This window comes from Synchiropus splendidus, chromosome 16, assembly GCF_027744825.2.
Source record: "Synchiropus splendidus isolate RoL2022-P1 chromosome 16, RoL_Sspl_1.0, whole genome shotgun sequence".
Classification (NCBI taxonomy): domain Eukaryota; kingdom Metazoa; phylum Chordata; class Actinopteri; order Syngnathiformes; family Callionymidae; genus Synchiropus; species Synchiropus splendidus.
Genome location: NC_071349.1, coordinates 4890080 through 4916744, shown reverse-complemented (window position 1 = coordinate 4916744; position 26665 = coordinate 4890080). Strand labels below are relative to the sequence as shown.

The window sequence follows — 26665 nt, the reverse complement described above, 5'->3', positions numbered from 1 at the left end:
TCGTGACAAACGCAGAGCTGGGATCATTACGAGTCTTTGCTTCCTCATTTCTAAAGCTGACAAAGAACCCCAAAGGAAGAAATGACACATGGTTTTCTTTTTTAACTTCGAGGCAACAGTGACACATTTCTCTTGCAGATTAAAAGGCAATTTTTAAAGGATAGGTTTGACTACATATGCTGGGTCAAGGTGAGATAGACCTGGAAGATGACAGATGACCGTGTTGATTTTCCCGAAACTCAACTTGGGAAAGCTCTGAATTTTCTTGAGAAATGCATGTTCTCTAATTTCAGGTGCTCAAAAACATTCTTCCAGTCTGTCCCAAACCTTGTATAAAAAATAATCAACTGGACTGTAAGTATAGGCAGATTCTCTTCGCTTGGGCAGCTGACTGACTTCCCAGCCATTTTGAGAACAGATGACAGAAGTTCTTCTTGCTGTGATAAAGTCTTAAAGTCTGATCTTGCATCTTGCATTTCTAAAAAAAGTATTCTAGGCCCAGGAGTAAATCGATGTTGGTTTTGTTCAAACAAAACAGCATATTTTTCCTCTTCTGCTTGATTCCTACTCGAGGCTTGGTAATGAGCTGATACAGGAATTTGACTGGTACGAATCTCTTCCACCTTTGCATGCGGACTAACATACACTTGCGTATGGCTGTGTTGATCGGTGGCATCTCTCCTAGCAAGGGTTGATGTGGGGCTCGACTTTCTTGCATAGGTTCTTCCCAAGCTGTAGCATCAGCTAGCGCTGCCGCAGCTTCCCTTTCAGATTTCAGCACAAGCAGGTCAGCATCTAGGTCAGCTTTTTTTTTTCAATTGTTCAGCTTGTTGTGTTACAGTATCAGCTTCTTTTTTAATGAATGACAGATGAACTTGTGCATCTTCTGATTTTGCTCTCGCTCTAGCTGCAGCAGATGACGATGATGGCTTACTGGAATGCATGTAAGCAAAACATCTTGATCTAGTCTTCCATGATGACTCCATTCTTTCTTGAGCCGAAGTGGCCACCATAGTTAGTTTTCCACGATTCAGCCTGTTTAGAAAGGCTGTTATTGTCTTTGTTCTCAGCTGCAACTGATGATTGAAAGTCTTTTTACTATTCTGCCCTCCCTTTGCATCGAGATCCAGTTCGGCAGATCATTTCCAAGCAAAACTCAAGTGTACTTCTTTATTTTGACACAGACTGACACATTCCGAGTTCTTATGGAAAGCATACAGTATATGGCCAAAATGGCATGAAGATTACCAGATTAACAGCATGCCATAATAAGGCAGAACAGTCGTCCACCAGAGAGAGGAAGGGCCTCTCTCATTTGCAGTGTGCCAATGTCCAGACCCTATTCTCTGCCTCAGAGTGTCTGAGTTGTCTGGCGTTTCTCTTGTGTGTGTGTATGTGGACCGCTTCAAATGTTTCTACTAAAGGGACCCGTTGTTTGAGGTAAGTCCCCCACTCATGGTCCTGGTGATCAAGAAACCTGAGTCTCGAGACCAGGGCAAGCTGATGGCTAAAACAGCTAGGCTAACACCTAGCTGGCTGTTCCTGCCTGCACCATATGCTTCCAATGAGGCAACCCAGTGTGTGCACCTGGCGGCCCGAGTCCTTGGGTGAATTCCAATTCCTCTCTAAATCCTCAATCCTTGACCCTCAAGGTCAAATCCTTGACCTTAGCTCTCCAAACCAAGTGTTACCAATGAGGTAAATAACTCATAAAATGGGCATAAACTAAGATATTACAATGTTTTTTTGTAATATTTAGATCTCCATGAACAAATAAAATACATTTGTAGTTCACTTTCTTTGCAGCTTTGGAAGCCATTTTTTTGTGGCTGAAAATACGTATTCTGGGTGCTGGCAAATCACAAAAGTGAGATATTTTCCTCAACGTCAGAATTTTTGAGGTTGAGGACTGAGGTTAAGAATTAAAGGAAGCAATTGGTATTCACCACATGTTGTCAGACCATCTTGGATTGCCTCTGCCTTGCCATCTTCCGCCCCAATCCTTTGTATTCATGGTTTCCTTGCACGCCAAAATGACCGAGCTCAATTCCTAATGTCAGATAGAAGCCAAATGGACTATAATTTGCTTTGCAAGTGTATGGTTGCCAATAGTGAAGACATTTTTCCTTTTTCTCCTTGATCCTTCCTCCTTAACAAATGCACCTATGAACTGGGTGTAAGACAAATATTCTTTGACCACGTAGTAGCACTTTAACGTGCTAGAACATGAAACAATGATGTTCAACCCTAAAGGAATACGAATTTTACAAACTGACCTATGCAGTATGCTTCATTTTACCCAATTCATTGGACTATAGATTTTCTTAACATCACGAAGAACATGAAACACACTCAATGAAAATGTCGTCAACACTTTCCCAGTTTGACAGACTTGATGGACATACTTCTCTACTTTTTTTTCTCTATAACCCATTGCATATCTATAAATCAACATCAGTAATTGTTTCATGGCTTTTGTCACTCATGAATGTGAAACACGGGATGTGAAAAAGGGAAACCAGGTCATGCAGCCAAAAAGGGCTATTCCACTTGAATGGTTTAAGATCTATGGACTCTTCTCTGGTTGACACCAGAGTGCTCTTTGAGAGCTCTGGGATTGCTTATATTGCAACATCTATTGTTTATGAGGTGTTTCTACAAAAGAAAAGTTGCATGGAAAATGGATCATGGCTGCCCGAGTGAGAGGTTTTTGGGGTTTTTTTCATCTCATCTAAGATTGAATTTATCCTTTATTCAAACAAAACACCTTTATGGAAATACTCTGAGCACATCTAATGGATAGTGTAAAAAAAGTGTTGGGCCATCAGAAACTAGTAACATGTTTCCCAACAACCAGTGACCACCAGTAGTCACCTCACTGCTCAAGAATTATTTAAACAGATGAAGAATCTTCTTTCATTTTTTTCCTCTATATTAATAATTTTGACCATCACTTTTCTGGTGGCTTCTTAATAATGCTCTTCCTCATCTGAGTCGAGGGGGAACAACTTCCATAGCACCCTTTGGACGTTTTAATACCTTCCATTGTCAATCTGGTCTTTCTTTCAAAGTTTAAGTTTATGTCACTCCCACTATTAGTTGCGACAAACACAGATGAATGAAAGATCAGAGGCCGTCCTTCCCAGAACCAGTTGGAACACTAAATGCTCACATTTTGCCATTTTACCATTGATTTCTTTATTTTGCATTGCCACCTAACCTATGCAAAGCGAACACCCAAAAATTACACGCACCGGCAAGACACGAGGGGTTTGTGGGGTTGGTGCTCATATTTTGTCCTGGACAAACCACTTTTGACACAGTCTACGTACAAAAAAAGATTTAGTTGCATATAACCATTGATTTGATTCCACTTCACCCATGGATGCTACAATGCAAAACCCATCTGCAACAGATTCCAGATGATGCATTGGCATCATCTCCATACTCCCTCCATCATTTGATCCGTTCCAGTTCGCATACCAGACTAACCGCTCCACTGAGGATCTCCACTGCTCTCCATCTGAGTCTGAGTCAATCAACAACATTTCATTGCCATGATCTCACTGTTGTGTTTCATTGTGTCTAAGTCAAGTCTAAGTCTAAGCACCAATGATTCAATTGTCGGTTAATGCCCCAGTAGAAAGTTGGCCCGGCGGGATAAAGTCCAATTTGTCCCCTGCTCTGCAACCTCTTAGCTCCATGCCTCAGGTTATGTTCTTTTTTTCTACTCAGTTGGGGCTGGTAGTTTGTGACCCACAAAAAAGTATCTCAAGGAAGTTGCCATCAGCCAGGTGACACGAACGTTCCAGAGCATGACCACATTTGCGAGGCATTAGTTTGATCACCTTTCCTTGTGAGTAACTGAGCAGTAAACACGAGGAGTCATCATCTGCCTCCAGATGCGAAAGACAGCTTTCGTATTCCTATGACTTAAAAGACAGAGCACATGAAATGAAAGACGTGCATCCACCTTGCTTTAACAGAATAATAAATGTGTTCATGGTTAATGGTAGTGCTGGACAATGAATTGTTTATCATAAATTATAGGGGAATATTTCTGGTCGATTATCAGCTATCACCCTGTTTATTGACTGGACACACCGCCCCCAACAGAGAGATTTCCGTGTTCTGAATCCAGCAGATGACAATGTCTATCAGTCCCGTACGGCGCCCCAGACCTGACAGCAAAAAAATAAAAAATACTAACTTGAATGGTGTGGGCACAAAATACAAATTTGAGGGAACAAAATACTAATTCAAGGGAAAAAAGTACTATTTTTGGGAACAATGTACTAATTTGTGGGAACAAAATGCTAAACTGCAGCTACAAAACAGGTGAAAATCGAGCAAACCTTCTCTAGAGCCATCATTAATGTGTCTTTGTTAAGATAGAGACGATTGAGAGATCAGTTCTGTTTATTGGGTGGAAGTGGTACATCAATATTAATTTGGGGCCAGGATTGGAGGGGTGCGGGTACTTTGATAATCCACAATTTGGCGAGATGCATTGTCAGAGTTTAGGTGGAGACTCACTCCTGTGGAGAGTTGCTTTCTCTCATCTATCAAGTGGAGTTAAAACTTGCACTTGCGCTGAACCTTGTACAAAGTACTGCCGAACAGTATTCACAATCAACGATATCACGGATAAATAAATGCACAAGAGACATACACCGGATGCAAACCAGCAACCTAATGAATCACGGGAATGTGCTTTAACCACTATACTACAGCAAAGTCACAAGACCTGATGCTCTAACTCAGTTTTGTCTGAGTTGATGCCACAGAGGCATGTTGTGATCTACGTATTTTCGTATTCGCATTCCGTAATCTACGTATGACACTGAAGCATGCCATGAATCACAGCGTTCAAGAATGACCAGTGTCAAAGGAATCAGATCCAAAAGGCGGTTGTGAGAACCTTAGACACGTGCACACGTTTTGCTTATTTTTACACAAATGATATTAGTTTCTGTGATTCGCTTTCCGCGTGCTGGAAGATAAGAAGATAAAAATAATAACCAGAATGAGCGACGGTGGACCTGAGAGATGGACAGATGATGCCGGCCAGTCAGATATTGTGGGGAAAAAAGGCAGTTCAACGTTGTTTGTGTGGTGGCAGTTCGGGTAATCTCCGGAGTGACACGAAGCAAAATGCAGTTTGCAAGCTGTATTGGGGGCCGGTGGTGACAAAAACAGGCTTCGCTACTAATCTTTTTACGGCACAATCATGCCGATTTGTGATGACTCCGCTCATCCTGCTCATGCTTAGTCATATCTAAACTCAATAAAATTTTAAAATAACTCTACTTTCCTTCGAGATGCTATATCGGCTATTTTAAAAACATTGTTTAAAAAAAATCAAGAATTATTAATATTGAAAGATATGCGAAAATATATGATATTCACCATTGAAAGATACAGACATTTAAAGCTTAAGTTTATGTGTTGCTTTGTCACAGGTTGCTCACGTGCATCATTCAGCAGAAGTTGTTCAAGATCACTGACAAATTATGCTCAGACTGCATGTTACTGAAATACAAACTCAGCAAAATGTCGCTCCCTTGCCCATCAAGTCATGACTCATGTTGTGTCATGTCATGTGCCTCATATGATATTCTCTGCTCATCAGCGAAATGCTGAACACGCAGGAAAAAAATCTCATCTCATGAAGTGTTCTCAGTTTAATTTATTCAAGTTTGTTGATGTTTTAGTATGTGGAATCCATTATTGTATACAGTTGCAGTGGATGGAAAGAAGACAAAAAAGAACTGGTCCTGGACGAATCTTTGAAAACGCTTTTTGTACTAAATCTGCAATGTGGTCATGTCGGTGCAAATGACTGCTCCTATAATGGGAAACTCTGTTACATGCTCTGCAGACAAACACGAAAAGTGGAAGTGGGTTGTATACAGTACATGAAGGAAAAACTACAACACAAGCATCATGGGGATGGGACCCGAACAATGTCAAAGGACTCAAAAAAGTTCATATTTTACAATTGGCACAAGATCTTTTCTTTCCAAATGGGATATACAAAAAGGGAGAAACCCCATAAATTAAGGAACTTGAGCTGGCTTTACAGTGGTACCTCGGTTTTCGAACGTCCCGGACTTCGAACAAATCGGAGTTCGAACAAAAATTTCAAGATTTTTTTGCTTCTGATTTCGAACGAAAATCCAGAACTCGAACGCCCCCAAAAAAAGCCGGAAAAAACATAACGTGCACGGACCGATCAGATGACCCACAACGCGCTTATTATGTATAACGCAGCCTCTGTATTTAGACGTGTCCCATTAGCTACAGTTACTGACTGTTTTTTCTTCATATTGAGGTGTAAAACCGTTCCTGTCTCCACACTGGACAGTGGTAGAGTGTCACAGGGGAGGTGCTTGCTCTCCACACCTCCGAGGCTGGAGCGCGCACTCCAGGGTTTGATGTCCTGTTGTCGGCTGGAGCTGGGACAGGGGTGAGGCGAGTCTCGGACAGAGCGTTACTTGGTTTATGACTTTGTCACAGCCAAACTGCACAGAACCGCACATTCAGAGCTGGACACGCACCGGGCACCTCTTCACTTCTGGAGAGACGTCACTCACTCGGCAACCCCTCCCACATGCAGCGGCCACACACATAGACGAACAGCGCACCTGCAGCAGACACTCTACATTCACTCCTACAAAAGACTATTTTAAGGCTTGGAACGCATAATTTCTTTTTCCATTCATTGTAATGGGAAAAATTGATTCAGATTTCGAACAAATCGCTTCTTGAACGGCCGTCTGGAATGGATTGTGGTCGAGAACCGAGATACCACTGTATTTGGATTGAATTGTGTATTCTGTGGCACTGAGGCTGGAAAGAGCGGCAGCCATTTGCCTTGTGCTACACCGCAGAGCACAACAATCTTCTCTCACACCTACTCTCAGAAACTATTGTATTAGGAAGAAGATTTTGTATCAAGTGTAAATCTCTCTCTCTGTCTATATATATATATATATATATATATATATATATATATATATATATATATATATATATATATATATATATATATATATATATAGTAGTTATTCATTCAACATTGTTTTGTGGGAGGTTTTCCATACCCATAAATATAGTGTGGATTAATGTGTTGAGCGTTTTTGTGCCTGTCCCCAACCTGTTATGTGTCGCTCCCGAATGTGCTGAATTTCATCTTGTCACATTAATTCTACATTGCGCGTCATAAGCAGTTACTTGAACTTCACAGCAGACAATTCATTACCATGAACAGCATTCAAGTTCATCTGCACACACAGAATAGGACAAGCAATGAATCATTAGAGCTGTTCTCATAAGACAATATTTGCTGAACTGTGTGAATAATTCATTGGCATCCTAACAAATGTGTGGCTGACTGAGTGAGCCGAAGAACACAAACTGATGACACTAGTGAGTGTGAACCTTAAATATCACATACACTACATCCATGTCTGTATTCTGTAAAGCAACTGTCCTGGAGTTTTGACCACTCTTTGTGGTATGTCCCGTGGGTACATGGGATATGGGTACTTGTTCCTGTACCCTATCCCAGCCACTTAGTTGTACCTCTTCATGTATACTGCTCCTGTGAGCATCTCACACCCTGCTACTGTGTGGTCAACTTTCTCTGGGAAATGTATACACAATCTGCACCCTGGATCGGCAATACTGTGGTAGATCCAGGCCTCGATGGCCCTGGTGCTTAAGGCCTGTTCTTGTGCTGCCATGATCAGTGCCTCTGTGCTGTTCATCTGGCTTTGTCCTGCCATTGGTAAGTCATCTCGAGGTTTGCCACTTCTTGGTGGTGGTACATGCCATGGAAGGGCTTCCATGTTGTGTCCTCTACCCCCTTGTCATCATGTTTCTGCTGTCTGAGGCATTCACTGAGTGCTTCATCTTTTGCGGCCATTTTCCTCATGTTCTCTTGGATTTTTGATGTTTCATCCTGGGCTATGGCTCCGATATCTGTTGCTTCTGTCTCCTGCTTTGGCTGACATTCCCAGCGGGGTATCTGCTTAGGCAGGTCTCACTACTGTCCTACAGAGCTTCCCTTTCACTCTCACTGCTACTCTTCATCACAGATCACCGTCCTCACCTGGTCCAACCTGCCTACACTTTGCTATTCACCTCTTTTAATGTGTCCATCACTCTGTATGACTGCTCTCTGAAACCTTAACTCACTTGGTTTCATTTCTTGTGCTCCCTCCCTTCACCAGACCTCCTGCCTCTCTCTCTCTCTCATGTACACACATTTATTGTTTTTTTTTTAGCTTCATTCCTCTCCTTTGCAGCTCGTAATTCCACTGCTTCTCCTCTCACTAAACCATTCCCAGCGTAATCTTAAAATCCACTTGAATACCAGAATGTCTTCCTCCTCACCATCACTCATGTCTGAACTTGTGTGATTGCTTTTTTCAATGACATTCAAGAGGCCAATTTCTCGGCATGTCCTGAGGTAGTCTTGGAAGGCCTCCTCTTTATTGCACACCGTTTGATGTGCTCTAGAAAGTTGCTTCAACTGGACCATGTATAAACACACACACACATTAGGGCGCTTTCACAGTTCTGTCTCGAGACAAAGCTCTTTAGACTCATAAGTCCAAGACGTAAACACAGGCGAGTTGGGTTTTGGCCACGGACTTGATCCCGGCTGGAGACATGCACTTTGTCTCAGAAGACAAAGTGCATGACACTTTATGATTGATCAAAATGTGCACATGCACTGAGCCAATTGGGCGACGGAGTAACGCACAGCAGAGAGAAACGAGAGAGAGAGAATCGTTGCAGCGCAGGTCAACTCAACTTGCTCAACTTGGTCCAGGTGACCGCTCAGAGAGTTTATGTGTTTGCTCAGACGCATAACAAATTTGAGGGAACATTGGTTGTCTCGCAGCTCATGACGACTTCCTTCAGACGTACTTCGTCGTGGGTCACAAACCAACAAACTCATGCCACCCAAGACAGAACCCGCAATGTGAAAAGCCCTTTAGTCTTTCTATTTTTGTGAGGCCTGCCAATGACATGCCAACAACAATGCTTTCCCCATCCTCTCATCCTTTATTTAACCATCCAACACAAACAGCTAACCTTAAGCTTACTAAAATCTTATGATAATAATATAATATGATAATATAATAATTTAGTTATTTGCCTTCAAAATGAGGGTTGAAGAAGTGAGGACCAGCCAAATGTCCTCATTTTGCAAAAAGGTCCTGAGTATTGGTTGAAAAAAAACAAAAAACGCTTAACTGGCACAAGACGAAACTTAAACCAGAGTTCAACACTGGTACTTGAGTAGTCTATGACAACGGCGTTAAAAAAATCGTCTTCATATGAATTTAGACCAATAAAATAAAACTATCCTTGTTTTGCTCTGTCAAAACCAGGTAGTGAAATTGAATTTTTATGCCCCCATGCACGATACCAGCAGCATTGTCTAATCCAAATGACATTCCTATAGCGTCACCGTAGATCCGAGTCATAAGGATCAGTGAGTTGAGTAATATACATGTGTGCACCTGAGGATTATGTACATAACACATACACACAATTTATGACGTATCACATAATGTGTTTCAACAAACCATTTTGCCAAATACACTGTTCAGAACAGAATTGCCTTAATAATCCAACAAGAAATAAATTATTGATCATTTGCTTAACCACATGATGGCGCACAAGACATTGAACACTGACCAAAATTATAATGTATACTTTGTATTAATATGCATGTATTGTGTTTTCATTTGTATTGACAACATTTAGCCACAACATCACCACATACAGTGACTGAAATGCATCAGTACAGCTTAGCTAAGTTAAGTTGGATATCAGCAATGTGAACCAAGGTAATTCAAGTCCATCAGCAGCCCATTTGCACCAAGAGGTACGTGGAAAAAGTTCCATGTCGTAATGACAGGTAATGAACCTGAGGATGGGTCTGTTCATGAAGTGCCAACAGCTTCCTAAGGCAGTATGTTTGGATAATATTGGGGCCTGGTGCTGGCCAGCTTTTCATCTTCTCTTTCCTTTATGTCTGCCATTCAGATGGATACTGGTTTTTGCTCTGGATGGCTGTCGTGCTCAGTTCTGAAAACCTCTGTGTTTTATCAGCGAACACCGCCACTCTACATTTCTATTGTGCACTCCTTGTATGCAACAGAATTTGCGAGTTTTAGTTCCCAGTGCACGCTTGCATGCTAAATGGCTAGAAGCAGTGTCATGGATTTCCTAAACTGAGGCATCCTATGTTCTAGAAATCTTACGGTGAGCTCTGCAAACTCTGAGCTGATTGGGAAGAGATTTCAGCTGAACACCTGAAGCTTAGTCTTAGTTCAAGAATCAGAAATCTCTGCTGGCAATTCCTGATCCATCAAAGACTGTATTGGATTGGGCCCCATCTCTAGTCTTAGTCGACGAACGTTTTTAGTTTTAGTTGACGAAATATCATGACGTTATTGTGCACTAAAACTACCGTAGATTTAGTTGAATAAGATAAAATTTGTAAATTTGAGTTAAAATTTTCTGGAAACACCAACATTGGGTATCAGAGCCTCTCTGACGGGTGTACCACATAACCAGCTCTAGTCTCAGGCCGTGTCACCACAGAAAACTGTTGAGAATGATCACTGTCTAAGACCACAGTCCTCACAGCTGAATGAAACAGGACTGTGTGGATATGTAAACATGTGGCTGACATCACGCTTTCTCATGAAGATTCAGAGCCAAGAGATACATTATTTTCACTCAATAATACTGTATTTGAACAGAGCATTAGGGATTGAGAGGCAGTGATGAATTATTTGCGAGTCCTCTCTGATGTTGTAAATGGTAATTATTAATCTTGTGCTCACACTATTGAAAATATATTTTGCCAAAGTAAGGCATGTGATGTGGCAGTAGCAACCTATCCTTATAGCCTAGATAACAATGTCTTTTTTTCAAAGATAAAGGTGCGTGTCTAAGGTCGATGGAGCGCTGTGACACATACACAAGTTTGTGGTGGAGACACAAAGAGACACAAAATCAGCAGGCGACAGCTGGTGTGGAAAAGTCCATAAGCATGAACATTTTCCCGGGAAATGTGCAGTGTATCACAAAAGGTCAGAGTGACTCCTCTTCAACACTAAGATAAACCATAACTAATAAAAGATATGAGTCGTGCATAGTTGAGTTGACCGTTTACTCACTCTTCAATTGCATTGTGTGGGTTTGTGACATTGTGGAGAAAACTGTGAATACACAAACAGTTGTGCATTGTAAACAACTTATTGTAATAATCTATTACCTTCTTTTTAAACTTTACACATATAAATGAATTATTTGTTGTTAAAATAAGTTGTTGACTACAATTGAGGAGAAAAGAGACGAAAAAATTTAGTCAACATCTTTTTTCTCAAGACCAATTGCATCCTCCAGTTTGTGACACTAAGAGTTCAGTCAGCTTGAGTTTTAAAATAAAACCATTCAATTTAGATGTATATTGGGATTTAAATAACTCACAATAGCTATTTCTGTGATGCTTTGTGTGTGTACAGTACATGTGCACAGAACAGTTTTCAACCAGAACAGATCAGATCGTCCATGTTCGTGATTGCCAATACCACCAGAGTGGTGTGTGGACAGATGTCTTGTCTTTTAATTCTGTTGTCTTGATTGTCTGCCCTTGCCTCACTACCTGAGTATTTCTATTTGTTTTTGTTTCAGCATGTTGGTCGGTTTGCAATGCACTTCTTTAAAGTCACAGTGTTTACCATTTTATAAATTAGCTGAAGCTTCATAATACACAACGGGAGTGAGCAAATATTGAAATCAGTGTAGTCAAGTTGTGCAAAATTCCTGATCTCTGCAAGTTCTGTAAAGCGAGGCAGTGAGATCTTCGATGTTCGTACCTCAGTGAAAGTATTATCTTGCATGATTTCCTGTGGTATCAACAGTAGGTTGGTTAAGCATACCATTGTGCACACACTTGAGCAATAATTACTGGGTATTGGCTGGATCACCATGGTGAATATTTACTTCTTGAGCAAAGTGATGAAGAGTGAGAGGAGAAATACAGAGGGGGGACAGGGCAATAAAAGGAGGAAATTAAAAACCTCTCAGTGGAGATATTAGAGGTCTCTTCCCTGCAGAACCAGGGTTACTAACTGTAACCCTGTGATTCTACATCAGCTTCAGAATCAAACAGGTCTACAGTTGCATGTTTGACCAGTGAGTGACAAGTCAAACCACCAGAGATACACATACATCCAGGCGGGTGGTCACCTTCAGAAATCTAAACAAGCTGACTGACTGGCAGTCATGGGTCCCTAGGAAGCCAGCAGCAGCTAGCTTGAAGACACATCTGGTGTAGCAACAACCACTCAGTTGGTCAGCTGAGTGCTGAAATGACCAATCCCTGACCACCGTCATGTGGCTGATAAGCCACAATTTGACCAATTTCAACAAGAAATGTGACACCAATGGATAGCTCCTGGCAAGACATTGTCCATAGCCATTAGAGCACATATGATGTGTTGTAATGGTGGAAGCAAAAACATTCAATGTCAACACTGCCCAGCCGCTGTCCAGCAGAGACTGCAGAAAGGAAAGCACAGCAGAGACAGGGCACGAGCCTGGCATAACAAGGTGATCCATGTTCTCATAAGGCTGAGAACACACTTGCTACTCGAAGCCCAAATGAGGGTTGTCTTCGACCCTGTCCTTCGAAGTGAGAACCAGAGGGTACATTTGAAGTTCTCTCTGCTGAAGAACAGGTCTGCGATCGGGCGTCCGAAATGAGACAACATGGCCAATGCCAAGATTGATGTGCCGGGACTCCCCGTCGTCCCACACACCGCTGATGCTTGCCTGATCGCAGGTGCCTCGCCAGCCTGTCAGAAATGCATTGGTGAACACCTGAGTGAACCGAGAGATGCATCCCAAAGAATTTGACCACTGGTGGTGGGCAAGAGGGTTCAAGAATCTGATGTTCTGCAAGGCCCACTCCTGGATTACCACGCCTGACCGGGTGCAACTTCAGCCAACCAAACCATCACTGGAGTTCCTTCATGTGCAGCAGAGCCAGCAGAACTGTGTGTGCTACTGTGTGTGTGCACTGTGCGTGCTGCTGTGATAAACCTTAGTAGGATCACGGTGCCTGCTGATGTCACGTGACACCCCACTTCCATTAACTGTGAAGTCAGGCGGCAGATGGTCTGGACGCGCGCATCTGTCTAGTGTGTAATACCCCAATACCAAGTCCAGTAGCACCCCAAAGACACGGTGTACTGACTGAGACTTGGTGAGCGCAACTGTCACGGCCACGACTACCTCCTTGTTCAGGAGAACATGCACTTCATTTCAAGTAATCGTGTTGCTCCCCTGACCTCAGACGTGTTCAGAATCCTCTCCAGCCACCTTGACTGGGGAATGCACAGGTTCTTCCAAGCTGCCAGAAAGTCTGACAGAAATGGAGCTCAGGAATATGACGTCAGAGTCGGCCCACTGACAGGAACACTTTCAACCTGCAGCTGGTCCCCGACAAAAGGGCCGTACATGAGCAGCGATGCCTCCTGCTGAGTCTGAAGAATCCAGAGAGTCCCCTGACTCAGAATGAGAGCCGTCACCAGAGGATGAGACGCCTGCTGACATTTGTGACGTCCACGGTGTCTGACGTGTGACCAGCCGGGGAGACGCAAGCCAATCTGATGACTTCACAGTCTTTTTCTGAGTCATCCTGTACGGGTACTAGAAGGTCAGATACCCGGTCTGGCATTGGCTCAGAGCGAGGACACACACGATCAGACAGATCTGGCACCACTGTCAATGGCTTTGAGGAAGATCTGAGAGCATTCTTCCAACTCCCAATAAGACGTTTGTCCTGCATCACCACACAGACTCCTGCCCTCTACCAGCAAAATGACCAGATCAGAAGACAGTCACAGGACGGACACCACTCAAAGAGGGGAGGGCAACCTGAAACACTAGGATTCGGATAAGCCTCCAAGATTGGCAAAGGCATGGGCCATCTGAAGCATCACAGCTAGGGTGTCTAGTACCTTTGGTTTCTGCTTAAGTGAGCGACGTTGTCTAGAAAGTGAGACGATCCATCGCCCTGCACACAAACGTCATGTTGTTCGCCAGGGCAATTACCTTTGTGGACCCTGAGTAGGTCCGAATGAACAACATGGCTGGGAGCACAGCCAGACAACCCGGGCAGAAGCAAACTCCTGGCATCAAAGGGGCATGCATGGCACCAGATGGATGTGGGACACCTCGCTTCCAGTCAACTCCATCTACCAAGCAGTAAGAACCATAGTGGATTACAGTGGGGCCAACCGCCTGGGGGAGGCAGCCTCACGCTCTACGAGGGCCCACACATCTTTCAATTTAGGGCAAACCGAACTAGGCTTCTCCCTACTTGTGGCCTGATGCTTCCCCATCTTGAGGCTCTCCATAAATGAAGCCTGAGGTTCAGGTGAGGTAGGGAGCTTGACTCCCATGAGGCGAGCTGCAGCAACATAGAGACAGGGGACCGTATCTATGGGGTAATGCTGTTCATCCTGTTCAACTCCACCACCCTCTTGCCCTGCACAAGATGTAGTGGTGTCAGTTACATCGAAACGCCGGTCATCCTTCTCCGTAAGATCAGCTCAACGCTTGGGTGGAGGATGTCGTGGCCGCTACAGTCCCCTCCTTAATGCCAGGAAAACCTCCCGCCGAGGCTTCTCGTAGTTACTCACAGTACCAACTTGATGGCTGTCGTCACAGAAGATGGGAGGAGTTTGAGGATGAGTCACAGATGTGCTCACCTTTTATAGGTGGAGGCACACTACGTCCTGCTGGATGGGAAGTACATTGCTACGACTCAGTGGCCGGGCAGAGCCCGGAGGTTGTACCATGATGCGAAACTCTGATAGAGGGTACACTGATGTGGAACTGAGCGTTGAGTTCCAAGATGGTAAAGAGGACATCTACCAAACCCCAGAAGAAGCAGACCTTACCTACTGGGGCACCTGTATGTATTTGACATGTCACAGCAGCAAAACAATACATAAAGAAACCACATATTGCAACCACGTATAGCAAACAAACTAAATTAACATTGAAAGACAAACACTGGGAAAAAAAGACGATATAGATAAATATGACAAAAACCAGACCAGACAAATTCAAGATCAATGAAAAAATGGTCTAGAGCCTCTGGTTTGTTTCAGGACTAAAGAGTACTAGGAATAAAAGTATTTTTGCCACATCTGAATCATAATCGACTACAGGTTTGGAGGAGCAACTACAGTTTGAGTCGCGAAAAGCGCTGTTCATAATCAAAATACTGTTTTGTTCCTGAGTATTGTGGGGACTGACATACAAACTCCAGCCATCCTGACCAGCATAGTAAACGTAAAAGCTCACAGATGTTTCCAAGCTGCAAGACAGTCTACGCAGTGGGACACAGAGGCTAATAGTAACTCCTACTCTAGTACATGTAGTAGTAACATTCCCTGATGCACAGCTTGCCGCTCTCCATGGCAATGAGTGAATGAGTAACTAAGTTGGAATGGCTCCTGCCCTCTGCCAGAGCAACCCATTCTCTCTCCCATGGCGGAATATATTGTTGTTGGGAAGTGGAGTTTTGCATCTTATACTGATGTCTTCAGTGTTGCATCCTGTTGATATCCTGACACCGTGGGCAGCGGGTTGTGTTAAAGAAAGGTGGAGGTTGGAGTTAGGCATGGGACGGCACTCCTTTCATTCTATGTGTAGTGACATGTCAGTTGCTATTTGAAGCCCCTCAAAGGATAATTTCCAATTGGGAGGCTACATAGAGCAAGACATTTAATGTAATTCTGCATAAGTCTTAGAGAGGACCCATAATGGAAGCTCCGTGGGGAGAGGGCCACCATAGCACATATATTGTCTGGGTGTAAAACATCACTCATATGGTGCTTCTGGAGTAGGAGAGGAAAAGGAAAGCATTGATCCAGTTTGTGAGGGAGGGGATAAAGCCACTGGCCACAAGCGCCAACAAGAACCAGGCCCAATCATGGAACATGACAGTCAACCTAGGAGGACGGCTGAGGTTCCCCCAGATTGGCCAGACAACACTTATGCCAGATGTGGTTCTGTGGTCAGATTACACAAAGATCATCCTCATTAAACTTGCCTTCCATGGGAAGAGGAGTGTGAACGGACCTTTGCAAGGAAAGAGTGTCAAAAACCAAGACCTTCGCAGTGACAATATTTGGTGTCAGTGGCCTCAAAATATAAATCAACTCATTATCTGTTTTGAGAATTCATTGTACACGCCCCAAATTACCATCTGTGGTCATCAGTTTCAAACAACACAATGGGTTATAGAGCATGAAAGAACTGCGATGAATGAGGGACATTTGGGACAAACAAGCACATGTTCAGACAGTGAATGAGTCTCACTGAGATGTGAAAGAACAGCTATTATCTTGAGTAGAGGAGACTAATGGGAGGCCATCTGGAGGATGGTCAAGTTCACAGATGGAGTACCACAAGGGAGGACTGCAGAGAGAAGGGGTGGCTTGCATTGCTGTTCTCTGTTGAGGTTGGCTGTAGAGGATTCCTTGCGCAGTCAAAGTGGAGAATGCTTACTTAAGATGTATTTGTAATGTATTGGCAAATTTGTCACTACTATGGAGTGAAAATTACATTATAGGGGGGATATGAGACTTGGCTGTGCTTTGGGCTCTCTGAGTGTTTTTCTTGCGTTTTGCTCATTGTGTTTGACTCTAATGTCTTCATTTTGTAAAACACACATTTCAAAAATGGATAAACCCTGCTGTCGGGTGCCATTCAGTAAACTGCAGTAAACTGCACATAAGCATTTCAAATCCAGAGTTACTGTAAAGAAAGGATGGCTTGTTGTTTGTTTTTGACTCTGGACTCCTCTGGTCACAAAATACACACGTGAAGAATCCAGTTTTTGAGGTGTGGTTCCTATTGGTTTGAACAGATGAAATAATTAGTATTTATTCAGAAATCATTGAGATATATATACTCTCCTCTGTGTAGCAAAGAAATTATTGAATACAAGATGAACTTAAAATCCACATGAGAAAACAACTGTTCATTCCTCAATCCCAGAAAGCTTGTCCACACACAAGAGTGAATATTTACCCACCTCGTGGACCTCTGTAGTGCCTCTCAGGTCTCCTGTGCTGAACAGACATTGATTGTGACCAGCAGGTGAAGAGCAGCAGTTTTATTGGCTGTCAGACGCAGTGAGCATCCACCACAATCACTGGAGCAGAAGGTTAGAACTCCACAGTCTCTCCAAAGCCTCATACGCGCCGCCACAGGGTCTATTGAGTTAGGATTTATTTAAAGGTTAGTCTCTGATTTAATAATTCCAGAAATTTAATAATTCCTGTCTGAGGGTTTCCCATCTGATTTTGTCTGTAGATGAGGATGAGGGCCATTCTACTTTCTGTTCGACAGCGGGGCATGATTCATGAAGCCAATTCTAGAAAATCCAGTGTGTGCTGTGTGGCTCCTTTTTTTCAATGGTAGATGCATTTCAAACAAGTCACCTTAAGTCACAAGTCACACTTAAAACATTAACTTGAAGTTTCATTTTATAATGACAAGTTAGAAAAGCGTGAAACTGAGCATTGTGACGTCAGCAGCGGGTGTAAGACAGGACACACTCTTCCCCCACAAGAATGTGATACCGCCATCCTACAGAGTCTCTCCTTGCCTGTTTCCCCTTTTGGACTCTGCTCCTGGGATCAGGTAAAATTTCTTCATTATGACGAGTCAAAAAAAATAAAATGATGTGTTTCAATTTTCTATGTTTTTCTTAACTGAAGACTTTTCATGGGTAAATTTCGTCGAGCAGCAAGGCGGATAACTTGCCTTTCATTTTGGCTGATACACAGTACCCCCTGGTGTTCAGACGCACATTCAGCAGGAGCAACTTGGATGTTTTTATCTTGGGCCTGTCATCATGAGAATCCGTTCCAGGGTTAGGGTTAGGTGTGAGCTGAAGCTTTTAGTTTCATTATGAAGAAAACGGGCCTGAAGAAAAGGCTGGACAGCACAGTGCAAAATAATACCAGGCCAGTACTTCCTTCTGTAATTGAAACGCCACCAAAAGTCTTTCTCCATATCATTTGTTGGAATGAGTTTACTCATCACCTTCCTTCTACAAGTTTCTAGGATATGAAAATATTTTACTGGTGAAACCCTTAACCATCAGAACAGTGTCTGATGATCAAAGGTCTGTAGTTACAGGGGTGTGCGCGTAGAAAAGAAGAAATCAGGAGGCAACTATCGAAACAGGAAAAAGAGTCACTGTCAGGAGCACGAGCAATAATAGTAACAAAAACTAATTCTTGGATCCAGACAGTGGTCTGGATCACTCAAAAAATTGGATCATTTTATCCTTGTCCCATTTCACATATATCCAGTAAATGTAATCCAAATTCATCTGCAACTTCTTTTGAGCATAGACAAACAAACAAACCAACACCGTCAAAAACAAAACCTCCAGAGGTAATCGCAATAAATGTTTTATTTACTGGTGCCATTCATCTCTATGGGTACATAGAAAATAGATACAAATCTACAAATGAAAAATAATGGCGATCGTAATGTGCAAATAATGCTGTGGCATCTGTATGGACAGTCTGTGACGCCAAATTAACAAAAATACAAATAATCAGCAAAGATTGACCTGTAAAATTCTAAATGGGTGTCATTGTACTTCCAATAAATACCTTAATATTTAAGTGTGTACCTCTTCAATTGCCTTTGAAATGGTAAAAAAAAAAGATCTTATGAACGTGTATGTTCAGGTTTTCTCAGAGTGGACCATGTTCACAAAGAACAGAGTCCAGGACACGACAATTGGGATTTTGTTTATGTTGCAGATGATCGTGTGTGTTGTGGTGAGACTGGATGTATATTATCCACTGGTCTACTCATTGGCTGTGATTTTAGAAACTCCAGACATTCTGGACATTTCTTTCGGTATTTGCTCATGATTGTTTAAAAACACAGAGGCAAAGAATTTGACAAAAGATTTATTTTATAAATATCTGACATCTCATGGCAACAACCATTATCTAAATGAGGTTTAGGAATGTCATCAAATGAAATATAATGTAGCATTATTTCACAGTAGTAAAGTAAGGAAACCACAGGACAGTTGATTGTGATCCCCACAAAATGTTTTGTAACAAAGAGACCCAAGTTAGATTGGAGAATTCTCATCAACCACGTTTTATCTCACTGGTTGAGTATGAGTCTAAATGACAGAAAAAACAGAAAAACAGAAAAGGCTCTGCATTCTCCACTTGCAAGATTTCGCTTCGGTATGATCTCACTCCAGTCTACAGAGATGTTTGTTTTCTAAATGATCCCTTTAAAGTCACTTTTACCAGGAGAAACCTCTGAGAACAAACTAAAAACAACAACACTTTGAGGAGGAGTCGATATAGACTCTTAATTCACTTGGGGAAAAAGTCTATTGGAGGGGAACCAAAGCAGGCCATCGGATCGGTTGGTTCCGCCACGGTCAAAAACTGCCAATCCCAAATGCATTTCACATACATTGCTGTGTACGTCTGTACCTTTACAAGCAAAAGACAAAGCAAGTCACGGAAGTTTTTCACTGCTGCTCATCCTTCATGCTGAGTACAGGCTCCACCAGTTTGTTGTGAACATGCATGAGACCTGGAGAACAATTGAAGATAAAAAGAAGAATATTAACACAGTCACCACAGGGGTTAGTGTTCTTGTAGTGGTACAAGTAGATAAGTAGGTGATGTGTCATTTGTGATAGTCATGGCATCATTATCAGAGTAGCTTTTGAAGGAGAGGTAATACATTCCATGTCCTCAACTTGTCCAAATAGCTTTATTTGTTGTGAGGCGGCAATCTGGCAATGAACCACTAACATGGCTGGGCTCCAGCAGTCTGGGAAAGCAGACCACTGGGGCAAATGTATAAATTGAATTGCAGCGGCCACCAAATGCGCGATGCCCCACCAGGCTTTGCCTGGAACACCCCATCACAAGTGCAGCTAAGGGTGCAGTAGTTTTAGTTGTGGTTGTAGAGCTGGTAGTCATGCTTTTTTGATGTCATCCAGCAGATGTGGTAGCCATTATATTTGTAGTCATCAAGGGAGTAATAGTTACACATTTTCCCTTTTCAAATTCAATGAGCTTTAATTCACTTTAAAGAGGGTGTCCTAGTTTTGCCGTTTTTTCACCATGTATACCTGTCAGGTGCGGGATTAAAAAAAAGTCACAAAAATAGTTTTCGTTATTTTGTTTGTTTTCATTGACTATGACAACCATGACAGTCATTGTTGTTGCAACAGCATAACTGTCATAGTTGTAGCAGTTACCCTGTAATTTTGTGTAGTACGTTCTGTTCAAACTGTAAAATACATGTCAATGAACTGCTTTTATGTCCCAAGTGGAGAGAACATCCCTGTTTGTATACAGACCAGTCAGACACACAGCTGGGATTAAGACTACCCCATGTAGGTCAAGTGACCTTGCACATGAAATCGCATCTTACATTTTGGCATAAGACCTAATGTTTATGAAGCTGGTTCATGACCTTCCTCTCCTGATTACCTTTAAAGTACTTCACTGTTTTCACCCGCAGCTCCAGCGTTGCATCTTCGTCACATACAAAGATAGTGCGCGGGTGCTGCTGGAAGGCCGACACGGTCCAAATGTGGTTAACTCCTTCCTCAATCGCCTTATACAGGGCGAAGGCTTTGTGTGCACCGGAAATCAAAATCATGACCTGAACATAAATCAGTCAACAGGAAGATGTGAGATATTTCAGCACTGTTCATAATTCAATAAAAATTATTTCTAATCTAATTCACGGTGAAAACAGACACAATAGTATTTGCATTCAGACTTCGACAACTTTAGTTTCATTCATTCAAGGACTCATTTTTTCTCTTTAAACACATGACACGAATGCTGGTGAGTTTAAAAATAATAATATAATTTTTTTTTTTAACTGTTGAGTGTGTTCACCATCTTTATTCTCAATGAGGGCATCTTTGTAAATAACTAATTCCTGCTCACCTCTTTGGCATCCATCACAGTTCCTACTCCGACGGTGAGGGCCATGGAGGGAACCTTTGACAGGTCATTATCAAAATAGCGAGCGTTCGCCTCAATTGTGTCCTTGGCCAGGGTCTTAACTCTGGTCCTGGACACCAGACTGGAGCCTGGTTCATTGAAGGCTATGTGGCCATCAGGGCCTATGCCTGCGGATGGAAACAGTAGAGAGAATTACTTATGCTGTTATACTGTTATGTTGTTTAGTGTGGATATGGTCCTCTGTACAACGCCACCAGGGCTGTCAGTGTAAGAGCCTCACAGGAGCAGACACTCATGCAGCGTTCTGAGTCACAGTCAGTGAGAGAGACACACACACACACACACAAACACTACAATCCTTGAAATGATGTGAATCAAATCACATATTAAACATGCAACAAGTACGGCTTATACTCTTATACACACAGACCTCCAACAAACAGTTCAATCCCTCCAGCGTCCGTAATCTTCTGCTCGAAGGCCTCACACTCTGCTGTCAGGTTTTCTGCATTTCCGTCAAGAATATGAGCGTTGGCTGGGTGAATGTCGATGTGCTTGAAGAAGTTGTTCCACATGTAGGAGTGATAGCTCTCTGGGTGGTCTCGGGGCAGGCCTGCAAGAAAAGAGTAACACTGCCATGAAAGCAAACTCACAAGATATTAGGTAGATAAAGCTGTTGAACTACTACTGGAGCATATTTATCCAAGTGGCTGATAAATGCTGTACACTGTACAACAAGGCATAGTAAGACAATCACCGGGGCTTGACCACACTGAGCCACCATTGCCAAACTAAATCATCAAGTGACGCGTCACTGCGCGCTGTCATAGCTCGCCTGCCCAAATAGCAAATAAAAGAAACTAGGACAAATCGGGGTAGAAGTACATCAGCACGCCAATCCAAATATATGGAGATTATACGGTGGCCGAGAAGTGCAAAAGACAATGCAATTAACAGGAAACACCACAAAATTACTTCAAAGCACGCAACGCAAATTGCGTGTTAGTCTCACCCACCAGGCTAGCAGAGACTGTATCTCATTGGTTGCCTTGCCAATGACGATCTCTTCACTGATTGGACACGAACACACTTCAGAGCAATGGCTGCCAACGAACCCTCGCTTATTGAGATTATTCGGAATTATTTTAATGCTGGGCATGTATATGATGTAATTCTTGACATGCTGTCAACTTACCACCAAAGAACAATCCTCATGCGCACACTTAAGATGAGGCTAAAAGAGAAAGTTAGACGTGCCATCACAGTAGAATTAAGTGGACCTGGGCGGTTGTGGGGATCTAGAACTATGTGGCAGGTGCTCCAACAAAAACATAAACTACACGTGCAACATGATGTGGTGATGAGGTTGCTACGACAACTGCATCCACGAGGAATTTGAGATGAAGCTGAAGGTTCATACGACAGACACATCACTCAATGGGGCCAAATCATGTATGGCATGGAGATGGCTATGATAAGCTCAAGCCCTTTGGTTTGGCCCTGTCTGGATGTATCCATGGCTTTTCCGGGAGAATAATGTAGCTTGTTTGTAGGAATAAACACCGGCTCACACCTTCATCTTCGAATTTTGTTGTGTTTTGCACTTCTCTGCCACTGTAAGATTACCCTCCGGAGGTGGTGGAGCAACGAAAGAAGTAGCGTGACGTCATGTCAAAGTTGTGGAAACAGGGACTCAGACCACGTCACGCTATCTAATGAATCCAAGAAGCGGTTCTCCTCGACAGTGGAAGCTGCAACGTTAGCTGTGAGTTACCATTGTGACTACTAAGTAAGACTGTTCATTGACTTTGAGTTTGCAAGACTCGAAAAGAAATAGCCTTGCATACATTATTTGCATTAAAATGTGTGATTTCTTGTTCTCTTGCTCAAAGCAAAGAGGGATAGTGCATAATGCTAGAAAAAGTAGCTTAGTGTTAAGAAATCCTTTTACTTTATTTGACGTTAAATTTGTTTATTCTACTCTTCTTCTCTCGCTCGTATTTTAGTCAATTTTATTATGGCTTAACCCTTGATTGACACATTTTGACAGATGTTTATTTGTTTACAGCAAGGGGTAAAGAATGGGGCCAAGAATTTTGTTTTTGTTGATAAAAAAGGAGAAAATATGTGAATGTATGTCTGCATTAATAATGAAGTTCTTCTAATAACATAGAGTATATCATAAAATAATAATAATAATATTGAGATGGTATAACATAATTGTCTTATGTTCAACATGCATGGCACAGGCATGAAAATGGTTGACTTATTCACAGAAACTTGCTTAACACAGAAAATCTAAAATGTTCTTCACACATCTCACATCTCTACTCGGCACAGTGGAGGGGTGTCCATCATGATCTGGGTCTAGAACACTGGAGCTTCAGGTGGTGGAGGGGCATTAAACAGTGGCTGGTTTTGTGCAGCTGTTGCAGCGGACATCCCTCATGACTGAGGGTCCTCGTCTGTGTGCTAACAGCTGTTTTTTCAACAGGACAAGCCCGCAGTTCACAATGCTAACTTGACCAAGGACTTCTTCAGGGTGAATAATATCACTCTTTTGGACCATCCCACACGTTTCCCTGATTTAGAAAACATTTGGGGAAGGATGGCAAGGGAAGTTTATTAAAAAAAAGGCCATCAGTTCCAGTTCATGCCCTTCGTGAAGCCATCTTCACCACTGGGAGCAATGTTCCCAATAGCCTCCTGGAAACACTGGCATCAAGCATGCCCAAACATTTTTTTGAAGTGATTAACAAGAGCAGTGGAGCTACTCATCAATGAGTCCAACTGAGAAATTTTTTGTTCCGTTTTCAGTTTTTTGTCATTTTTTTAGCGATAGTCTTAAACCTTTGATCAGCTGATAAACAGCAGATTTCAGTTTACTTGCTGTTCAATAAATTACTTTTCAAATTCCCCCATCTTGATTTTGCATATTGTAGCTCTACGTAAAACCTTATTCTGATCCAAATGTGGAAAATGTAAATTATAGCTGTTTTTGCAACTGGTCTTAAGATTTTGATCAGGTCAGTAGACAATAAAATAGCATCAGCTGTCTGTTAAACTTTGTTTATTGGAGAAGGTATAGTGGCAGGATCGGTCTTACACTGGGCACCAGGCCTCCTTATTCGAGTCGGTAAGAAGAACGCTTCATTTGCAGACTTCCGCAGATGAAGCAGACTTTCTGACGTGTGGAATCGACGAACCAAGCATGTGTGTTACGGAAGTGCACTCAGTCTTGAGCATTGTAGTAAGCACACTTCCGATGTTTATTAGGCTCAAGGTTCTTCAATTTCAGAAGCTACAAGGGGTAGACACAGAAGCCACCTTTTCTATTTTACATATATTAATGTAGATCACCTGTTTTTACTTCAAAAGGTGAGGAATTTTCACGCCTAATTGTATGCAAAACAAATGTTACATCTTGTTTGGTATGCAATGAAAATATAAAATATTACAAATTAGTCCATTTGTAGTGTCATATTTATTGTCATTTTAGTTTTACTAAATGTTAGGAGAAATTCTCATCTCACACTGGTGCTCCCGGTCTCCTCTCACCTCATCTATTGTGTGTCATTTTTCAAATCATGAAAACACACCCAACACCATGGCAAATTCGTTGTCCATACCTCTGTGCATGGCAATGAGAGAAATGTGAAATTGTGGTTCTGAAATGTTCCACACAGAATATGAACTAAAATAGAGAGAAACACTTTTGCATGCACAGAACCAATAACTGACCAGTTGGTTACTTCTGGACTTACCAACATACTCGTCCATGTTGAAGGTCTTAACGTACTTGAATGAAAGATCTCCAGCTTTGTGGTACTCTATTAACTTCTGGTAGCAGCCGAATGGAGTGCTCCCTTTGAGATTGGGAATGCATGTGAGAATGAATCTAAAATCTTCAGCAACACTTTGGCATACTGTTCATTACCTGTAGGAAGGCCAAGGGTGAAGTATCTGTCAGCTGATGGTTTGAACTGGATGATCTTGTTCCGGATATATTTGGCGGCCCACTCACTGACCTGGTCATACTCATCCAGAATCACCAGCCTCATTCTAAACAGTGTCAGTCACAAACGGAGCATGCGCATCTGAGGAACCTGACTGGCACTTTCAAATAAATAAAGGACATTTCAACATTTCTAGCGACTTGTTTCCAAAAGTCTTACACGTCAGTTATTGAAAGCAAGTATGCCATCTCATTCATGTGCGAGCCAAGTTACGTTTCCAAAGGGTCTGAGGAGAAACAACTAGGTCGAGTCAGATGTGTCACAACTAATTCACGGAAGTCAACGTCGATTTGGATTCACATCTTTTTTAACGTACTGTATAATACAACGTAATAAAAAGAAAATCACAAGACGACAGCCTGTAATAATGTATATATCGGTCAACAGCTTGGTGGCTAATATGCTATTTTTAAGTACTAATTGCAGTTAACCATGGTATTTAAAAAAAGTGCATCTATTAATGACAAGATTTTGTTTTTATGTGTCATTTTTAATACACTATTTGGTCGATGCTATGCGTCAAATGAGAAATTTACCTGATATTGCTGAAAACGCTGAGAATTTATGAAGGGTCAGACGACGGAAATTGAGATAGAAAAGACACTTTCGCTTCGGCTTGCGTGTTGACGCTCGTCATGTGACACATCACCCGAAATAAACGGCCTACTTCAAGTAAGGTAGAGAAGTGGATCTACTCCCGATCACTCGTCCCCCACTTTTAAGGCGGAAATGTTTGTTTCACGAGTCAAGCCACGCAGACGAAACGCCATCCACACGCGCCGGTAGGCAACTTGTAGTTCTCTGACGCAGGCGCGTTCAGCCAGGCTCAGCCATGCGCAATGCATTATGGTGAGCCTTTTAAATAAAGAAATAAATAAATCATACACACTTTCAATCACAGTTATCATAAAATATTATATACAAATGGGAATTTGGGAATATGGGAAAAGAATTTACACGACAACCCTGAACAGGACTATGCTGTGGTTAACTGATGGTGTATGTGTATTATCAAGAAAGTAGTGAAACAGAGGTGACTGTTTCGTTGACCTTAAAAAATGCATCTAATTGTCCTTCTTTAGAGATTTTCCCTGTCAAATTTAATAGAGCCTTTTGACCCTTGACTGATTTGTCACTGAAACTTTCTTACTAAACGTAAATCCAGAGATAAACCCATCTTCGGACTTTGTGAAGACATTGATGCACTCTTTGCTCTTATTTATGAATTGTATTCCTCAAACCACAACAGTTCCACACCGTTGATTTGTATCCGAGTATCTCCAGCATGTCTTCTTCATTACATCCATTTGATTTGCATCCCATTCCTGCCAGGTGAGACATTCAGCCATCCAGAAACTCATTTGCATCCAGACGCTGCTGCAGCAGGAAGTGGATGTTCGATCTGAGGGACCTTAGGTTGAATTGGCCAAAAAAAATTCAATAGGATTAGGTTCATTTTAATTTTATTGTTCTCACAGGCATCTTATTTGGAATTTATATAAAATTAAGGTTATTAGAGCACTTTTTCTGTTAGCATCTTATATT

At 42.2% G+C, this 26665-nt stretch overlaps 1 protein-coding gene across 2 annotated transcripts; it reads right to left on the bottom strand.

Moving 5' to 3' along the window:
* Positions 1-18721: 18721 nt before the first annotated feature.
* Positions 18722-25898, bottom strand: LOC128747316 (glucosamine-6-phosphate isomerase 2). 2 transcript variants are annotated; one of them, XM_053845128.1, is made up of 7 exons: positions 25657-25898; positions 25042-25220; positions 24869-24970; positions 21535-21717; positions 21087-21271; positions 20619-20793; positions 18722-19707 (listed from the first exon to the last, which is right to left on the bottom strand). In XM_053845128.1, the coding sequence occupies exons 2-7, from the start codon at positions 25163-25165 to the stop codon at positions 19643-19645; spliced, it is 834 nt and encodes a 277-aa protein (XP_053701103.1). In that variant the 5' UTR covers positions 25166-25220; positions 25657-25898; the 3' UTR covers positions 18722-19642. The 2 variants fall into 2 exon arrangements, with proteins under 2 accessions (XP_053701103.1, XP_053701102.1); XM_053845127.1 differs by having other exon boundaries at positions 19026-19707; positions 25042-25166.
* Positions 25899-26665: the final 767 nt, after the last annotated feature.

Bases quoted from the DNA above. Each gene is read 5' to 3' on its own strand.
- LOC128747316 (XM_053845128.1), bottom strand. From the start codon at position 25,165: ATGAGGCTGGTGATTCTGGATGAGTATGACCAGGTCAGTGAGTGGGCC. The intron at 21,272-21,534 runs GTCTGTGTGTAT...TTCCATCCGCAG, and splicing joins GATTGAACTGTTTGTTGGAG to GCATAGGCCCTGATGGCCAC. The intron at 20,794-21,086 runs GTGAGCAGGAAT...ATTTATGTTCAG, and splicing joins CTGTGATGGATGCCAAAGAG to GTCATGATTTTGATTTCCGG.